An 8,021-nucleotide genomic window follows, 5' to 3' on the forward strand; every position below is an offset into this window, starting at 1 on the left:
ACTCTGATGGAAAAAGACCTATGATTCAAATGAAGCAGATTACATCAGAAAAGTGACTTTTTGTTTCCTCAAGGGCACATAAACAAGATAGGCACTTTAAAAATGAGTTGCTATGTATATTATCTTGGAGGGGACAAATGTCACTGGCGAGTGGATTTGGCCCACCAGCATTTATAAATTGTACACAGATTTGACATATTTAATGAATTGTTAGCCTATCTATTCAAGTACTTAGTTTGTCTGATTATCGTTATGCTGCTTAGTGGATTGCTTGCTGGTACAGTGACTAGTCACATCCTACCTAGTGAGTAGATGGACTACCTAGTGTTTCAAAAGCAGACCCAAGATGTCAGGTCCTGGGCAAAATGCATATATTATGGGGTGAACATTTATTAGGAGAAGAAATAGTTGTAATAGATGCTTTTGTGATACTATCTGAGACCAGCAGTGTCCATTCAGAAAGGGCTGCTCACTACGCTGCATGACAGATTAAGGGCCCATCTATGCTAATCTGTCAGGTTAGGCTGTAATCCTATTCCTTAGAAATGTTTTGTGAACATATTCCTGTTCACATTCTGTATGTTAAACACCCCTATCCATACACGGGTGGTGTTAGATGTAATATGTATGGGTTTTAAGTGACCTCTGGGGAGATTTTCAAAGGCACACATGGCAGTTAAGTGCCTAACTGCTGTGTGCCTTTGAAAATCTCCCCCTTAGGGTATGTCTGCACTACGGGATTAATCTGAATTTATATAATTCGAATTTTGGAAACAGATTGTATAAAGTCAAATGTATGCGGCCACACTAAGCACATTAATTTGGCGGTGTGCATCCATGTACCGGGGCTAGCGTCGATTTCCGGAGCGTTGCACTGTGGGTAGCTATCCCATAGTTCCCGCAGTCTCCTCCGCCCATTGGAATTCTGGGTTGAGATCCCAATGCCTGATGGGGCCAAAAACATTGTCGCGGGTGGTTCTGGGTACATCCTCCCCCCTCTCCAGGGAAGCAACGGCAGACAACCGTTTTGCGCCTTTTTCCTGGGTGAACAGTGCAGACGCCATACCACGGCAAGCATGGAGCCCGCTCAGTTCAAGACAGCAGTCATGAACATTGTAAACACCTCGCGCGTTATCGTGCAGTTTATGCTGAACCAGAACCTGCAAAACCAGGCGGCGAGGGGTAGGCTACGGCAGCGCGGCGGCGAGAGTGATGAGGACATGGACATGGAATTCTATCAAACCGCGGGCCCCGGTGCTTTGGAGATCGTGCTGTTAATGGGGCAGGTTATAGCCATGGAACGCTGATTCTGGGCCCAGGAAACAAGCACAAACTGGTGGGACCGTATAGTGTTGCAGGTGTGGGACGATTCCCAGTGGCTGCGAAACTTTCGCATGCGTAAGGGCACTTTCATGGAACTTTGTGACTTGCTTTCCCCTGCCCTGAAGCGCCAGAATACCAAGATGAGAGCAGCCCTCACAGTTGAGAAGCGAGTGGCGATAGCCCTGTGGAAGCTTGCAACGCCAGACAGCTACCGGTCAGTTGGGAATCAATTTGGAGTGGGCAAATCTACTGTGGGGGCTGCTGTGATGCAAGTAGCCATAGCAATCACTGAGCTGCTGCTACGAAAGGTAGTGACTCTGGGAAATGTGCACGTCATAGTGGATGGCTTTGCTGCAATGGGATTCCCTAACTGTGGTGGGGCGATAGATGGAACCCATATCACTATCTTGGCACCGGAGCACCAGGGTACCCAGTACATAAACCGCAAGGGGTACTTTTCAATGGTGCTGCAAGCACTTGTAGATCACAAGGGACGTTTCGCCAACATCAACATGGGCTGGCCGGGAAGGGTTCATGACGCTCGTGTCTTCAGGAACACTACTCTGTTTAAACGGCTGCAGCAAGGGACTTACTTCCCGGACCAGAAAATAACCATTGGGGATGTTGAAATGCCTGTAGTTATCCTTGGGGACCCAGCCTACCCCTTAATGCCATGGCTCATGAAGCCATACACAGGCAGCCTGGACAGGAGTCAGGAGCTGTTCAACTACAGGCTGAGCAAGTGCAGAATGGTGGTAGAATGTGCATTTGGCCGTTTAAAAGGTTGCTGGCGCTCGTTACTGACTCGGTCAGACCTCAGCCAAACCAATATCCCAATTGTTATTGCTGCTTGCTGTGTGCTCCACAATCTCTGTGAGAGTAAAGGGGAGACCTTTATGGCGGGGTGGGAGGCTGAGGCAAATCGCCTGGCTGCTGATTATGCGCAGTCAGACACCAGGGCGATTAGAAGATCAAACCAGGAAGCGCTGCGCATCAGAGAAGCTTTGAAAACCAGTTTCATGACTGGCCAGGCTATGGTGTGAAAGTTCTGTTTGTTGAAAACCCGCCCCCTTGATTGACTCATTCCCTGTAAGCAAACCACCCTCCCCGCTTAAATCACAGCTTGCTTTTAAACGAAATAAAGTCACTATCATTTAAAAATCATGTATTCTTTATTAGTTGATTATAAACATAGGGAGCGAACCGACAAAGTAACCCGGATGAGGTTTGGGAGGAGGATAGGAGGGAAGTAAAAGGCCACTGAAAAAATTCAATATAATGACAGCCTTTTGGTTGAGCTGTCCACTGGGGTGGAGTGGGAGGGTGCACGGAGCCTCCCCCCCACGTTCTTACACGTCTGGGTGAGGAGGCTGTGGAACATGGTGAGGGGGGAGGGAGGTTATACAGCGGCTGCAGCGGCACTCTGTTATCTTGCTGCCGTTCCTGAAGCTCCACCAGACGCCGGAGCATGTCTGTTTGATCACGCAGCAGCCCCAGCGTTGCAGCCTGCCACCTCTCATCTCGAGCGTCCCTCATGACCTCACGTTCACTGGCATCTTTCCTGTACTTAGATACCGTGTCCTTCCACTCATTCAAATGAGCTCTTTCATTGCGGGTGCATTCCATTATTTCCAAGAACATCTCATCTCGCGTCCTCTTTCTCCGCCGCCTTATCTGAGATAGCCTTCGGGACGGAGGAGGAAGGCTTGAAAAATTTGCAGCTGCTGGAGGGATGGAAAAAAGGAGAGAAGTTTTTAAAAAGATACATTTTACAGAACAATGCTTATACTCTTTCACGCTGAAAAACACTATTCACATTACATAGCACATGTGATTTCAGTACAAGGTCGCATTTTCCATCTTAATATTGAGTGCCTGTGGCTTTGGTGTTAGAGATCACAGACGCATTTCCAGGCAACAGAATTCGGCTTGCATGCGGCCATGGTAAGCCATTGTCTTTCGGCTTCTGCGCCCTCCTTTCCCACATACCAAGCAAAGCCCGTTGACTGCTGCGGTTTTCCTCTTAACCTTCAGCAGCAGAAAACAAACTAACCCCTCCCCCCCCCATCCAATTCTCTGGGATGATGGCTTTATCCCTCCCCCCACCGCGTGGCTGGTATCAGGGAAGATCCCTGCTAGCCAAAGGCGAAAAGCTCAGCGCCAATCCCCCCCCTGCCCCTCCCCCTCCCCCGCGCTTGGCTAACTGCAGGGAAGGATTTCTTTTCAGCCACAGGCAAACAGCCCAGTAGGAAAGACCATCTCTGTCCCCTTAATTAAATTCCCGTATTTCAACCAGGTTACCATGAGCGATATCACTCTCCTGAGGATTTTTACAGCGAGATAAAGAACGGATGTTGCTTGAATGCCAGCAAACACCGGGACCATACGCTGCCAGGCTTTGTCATGCAATGATACCAGATTACTTGCTACTAGCATGGCGTGGTCAAGTGTCCTATCATGGAGGACGGAATAAGGCTGCACTGCCCAGAAACCTTGTGGCAAGACTTTTGGAGTACCTCCAGGAGAGCTTCATGGAGATGTCCCTGGAGGATTTCCGCTCCATCCCCAGACACGTTAACAGACTTTTCCAGTAGCTGTACTGGCCGCGAATGCATCCCAAGTCCTCAGGGCAAAGTAATCATTAAAAAACGCTTGCTTTTAAAACAAATTTTATATTTTAAAAGGTAAACTCACCTGAGGTCCCTTCCATGGGGTCATGGTCTTGGATACTGGCTTGGGAGGGTACTTCAGTCAGGCTGAGAAAAAGCTCCTGGCTGTTGGGGAGAACGGAGTGCTGGATGCTCTCCGCAAGCTCGTCCTCCTCCTCCTCCTCTTCCCCATCCGCAGAATCCTCAGGCAAGGCTGAGATTATCCCCGCCTCGGAATCCACGGTCAGAGGTGGGGTAGTGGTGGCGGCCCCCCCTAGTATTGCATGCAGCTCAGCGTAGAAGCAGCATGTCTGCGGCTCTGACCCGGAGCGACCGTTTGCCTCCTTTGTTTTGATAGGCTTGTCTGAGCTCCTTGACTTTCACGCGGCACTGCTCTGAGTCCCTATTGTGGCCTCTCTCCATCATGCCCTTGGAGATTTTTTCAAAAGTTTTGGCATTTCGTCTTTTCGAACCAAGTTCTGCTAGCACTGAATCCTCTCCCCATATAGCGATCAGATCCTGTACCTCCTGTACAGTCCATGCTGGTGCTCTTTTTCGATTATCAGCCGGCATGGTTATCTGTGCTGATGAGCTCTCTGTGGTCACCTATGCTCTCCTGTGCTGAGCAAAGAGGAAATGAAATTCAAATGTTCGCGGGGCTTTTCCTGTCTACCTGGCCAGTGCATCCGAGTTCAGATTGCTGTGCAGAGCGGTCACAATGGTGCACTGTGGGATAGCTCCCGGAGGCCAATACCATCGAATTGCGGCCACACTAACCCTAATTCGAAATGACAATATCGATTTTGGCGCTACTCCGCTCGTCGGGGAGGAGTACAGAAATCGATTTTAAGAGCTCTTTATTTCGAAATAAATGGCTTCGTTGTGTGGACGGGTGCAGGGTTCATTCGATTTAATGCTGCTAAATTCGAATTAAACTCATAGTGTAGACCAGGCCTCTGTGTCAACTCAGTCATCGAGGAAGAACAGGTGTTCTTAAATTACAAGTGAAGCTGAATTTTGTCTTTGGCTATTCCCTATCGTATCACAGATTCAGCAATCAGTTCGGTGCTATTGCCATTTCTGTTTTTAGAGGAGCCCCACATTAGAGTAGCACGATTGTTGCATGTCAGAATTTAGTTGCATTGATAGGATGTGTGAGGAATCTTGCTTTTGCTAGGCCTAGCTGTAACAGGTTGTAGTCCCATTGTCACAAGCACTAAACCCATGTCTTCACTATTTATTTTGAGAAAAATTGGCGACTCTCAGGAACTAATAAAGCTTAAAAGGGTTGGCAAGTGAGAATATATATATCATTTATCGCAAAAAGTGTTGCAGTGTGGGTTGAATTTATTATAATACCTAAATGAGAGAGAGTATTTCAGACATCAACAAATATACTTGCCTCTTAATAGAAGAGACTGTAAGCCTCTTGCTAATGTTAACAAAGTCTTATAAGCATATCTGTACGCTGCTTTCTGCATGAAAATAAAGTAGAGCTAAATACAAGAACATGTTCAGACATATTTAGAATAAATGGCTGCAGAGTGTAAACACTAAAACAAATACTCTCTTACATTGCCTTAGTTTTCATTGTGACCGGAAAAATCTTGAAGTGGGGAATTGAATTTTTTTTAATTAATAGACCCTAATGACACTCAGATTGTATCACAAAAGGTTGGATTTTTGCATAAAATGTTAAATGTGTATTGAATAACTCTTCTCCATTAGTTTAGAGTCTGACTTTTTTTAAATTGGTACATCCAATAAATCTCCTGTTATGTCTAAAGCCTCAAGTGTCAATCAAATGCCTCTTCGTCTTTAACTCCCTCTGTCCTTGTCCACAGGTTAAAGTATTGCACAATCAGCTTGTTCTGTTCCACAATGCCATTGCCGCATACTTCTCTGGGAATCAGAAGCAGCTTGAACAGACACTTAAACAGTTCCACATCAAATTGAAAACTCCTGGAGTAGATGCTCCATCGTGGCTTGAAGAACAGTGATCAAACTAGAAAAGAGGAGCATTGTTTAACCTAGAATCTGTACATCTGATAAAAATTAAGGGGTTGGGATAGAAGGACTGTTGCAGTGATTCTTGCACAAACAGCTTTAATTTTTTTCCCTTTTATAATACTGTAATTGAATATGGTGGGAGGGTGGTGTCTTTCAGGTGCCCAAGCATAATTTCTGTCATTTCAGATTTTGAGTACTCCTTTTGTATGTGAGGGTTGATGGCTATTTCTGTAGTTAAACAAAAAATATAGATTTGCACTGATAAGATGTTTGTGGTTTCTGGTCATTGTGGTGGCTAGTCAAAATATTTCCAAAGGGAGGTTTACATGATTTGTACCAACATCTGATATTTTATATATGAATATATTAAACATCTTTAATGAATCATTTTCATGTAATTGTGTTTTAAAAAGGAGAGTAAAAATAATATTTTTCAGAGTAATATAAAGGCCTTCATGCAGTACCTGCACAGAGGCAACAGCTGTAATAGATGGCTGATTGACTCATGGAATTGCAGCAAATACCTTTTTTAAAGGTAGGTCTTTATCTGTCGATTGTATATTTAAAAACAAAAACTCTAAAGAAGCGAGAATCACTGTCAGTCTGAGGCTTCTAAGCACACATTTTAGCTTTGCACCAAGTGGCTAGCTGGGTGAAGCCAACCACTTACCATACTAATTCCATTTTTAAATGTTACTTTCTGCATGAAACAAATACCATACTAGCCTTAAATCACAGGTATGTGCCTTTTCATGAGATACTTCTTTCAACCAGTGTACATAATCCACAAGAGAGCCTTTTCTGTCTCTGTTCCCAACAAGGGAAAATACTACATAATGCTATATTTCTTTCTACACTTTAGACTAAGATAAAACTTCGGTTAACATTGATGGGTTGATGTGATGTTTATTTGAGAGAAAAATAGGGCCAGTATGATTAACTGTGGAGTATACTTCAGCAGCAGGGATAATGTGGCTGATATTTGTATGTTTCATTTCTCCATCAGTAGTGTAATCCTTATTTAAATGTAACTATATATGTTAATTTTATCACAGGCATTTTAAATTCAGTATATGTGAGAGTACTCATTTGCACATGTTCCATTGCTTTGTGTTCTGTTAAGTAAAATGAAGTACTTAAGGACTATTACTTACAACTATGTGGATGGTATGATTTATGTACTATATGTTCAAGTGTCTTTCAGCTGATGTTTCTTAAAAGTTTGTTTTCAGTGCTTAACACAATAATGTAACTATAAATCAAACATATTTACGTCATTCCTCATTAGTTTCATAGTCTGGCAGAGCCTTCTTTATTTTTGTATTCTGTCAGAATTTCTCTTGTAATCATTCCTTTTACATTTCCTCAGAATGTACCTCCATTGTGAATTTTTTATTCATATTAAAGGTGTTTGCTGCAATATCTTTTTCTTTGTCGATAACTACAAATAGAATTCTGCTGTAATTCTCTGCAGCGAAAACTCTGAGAACCACCAGGTGAACATGACACTTCAGTTTCAGTAAATGAGCACTGGGAGCATAGTAACCGTTTTATAACCTACCACAGGGTGAGTTGCCATTATACGCAAGTTAAAATCCAGTGCAAACAAATCTACTTGTGAATAAATGTCAGTGATTTTATGCTGAAGCCACTTAAATAGGTGAGCTGATACTATTATTAAGGATGAATGCACATCACTGCTGTTGTCTTGGATTCCTTGTTCATAATTACTGTTTTGCAGGCTTCAGTCATGCCAGAATACTCCAGAACGCCATCCCAGCGCTTTAGCATAGGCGCCGACTCCATGGGTGCTCCGGGGCTGGAGCACCCACGGGGAAAATTTAGTGGGTGCTCTGCACCCACCGGCAGCCAAGCTTTGGATTTTTGCAAGTGTGTGTGTGTGTGTGTGTGTGTGTGACTGTGACTGTGACTGTGACTGTGCCGGTGAAGTGTCTTTTGCAAATAGCCATATGACGGCATAGGAGACTCATTGAGGGCAGAGAGACAGCAGAGACATGAAGGTGGTAGACTCCTATGCTG

General features: G+C 44.4%; 1 protein-coding gene across 3 annotated transcripts in view; it reads left to right on the forward strand.

Annotated features, from left to right (window-relative positions):
* The window catches only part of ARFIP1 (ADP ribosylation factor interacting protein 1), a 74,932-nt gene extending 67,539 nt beyond the window's left edge, over positions 1-7,393 (forward strand). For all 3 annotated transcript variants that reach the window (XM_026647856.2, XM_026647855.1, XM_024207628.2), the window contains one exon: positions 5,816-7,393. In XM_026647856.2, coding sequence (XP_026503641.1) covers positions 5,816-5,971 — 156 coding nt within the window. In that variant the 3' untranslated portion in view covers positions 5,972-7,393. The remainder of the gene's footprint in view (positions 1-5,815) is intronic.
* Positions 7,394-8,021: the final 628 nt, after the last annotated feature.

Source organism: Terrapene carolina, unplaced genomic scaffold (assembly GCF_002925995.2).
Source record: "Terrapene carolina triunguis isolate 2854851 unplaced genomic scaffold, T_m_triunguis-2.0 Scaffold66, whole genome shotgun sequence".
NCBI classification, from domain to species: domain Eukaryota; kingdom Metazoa; phylum Chordata; order Testudines; family Emydidae; genus Terrapene; species Terrapene triunguis.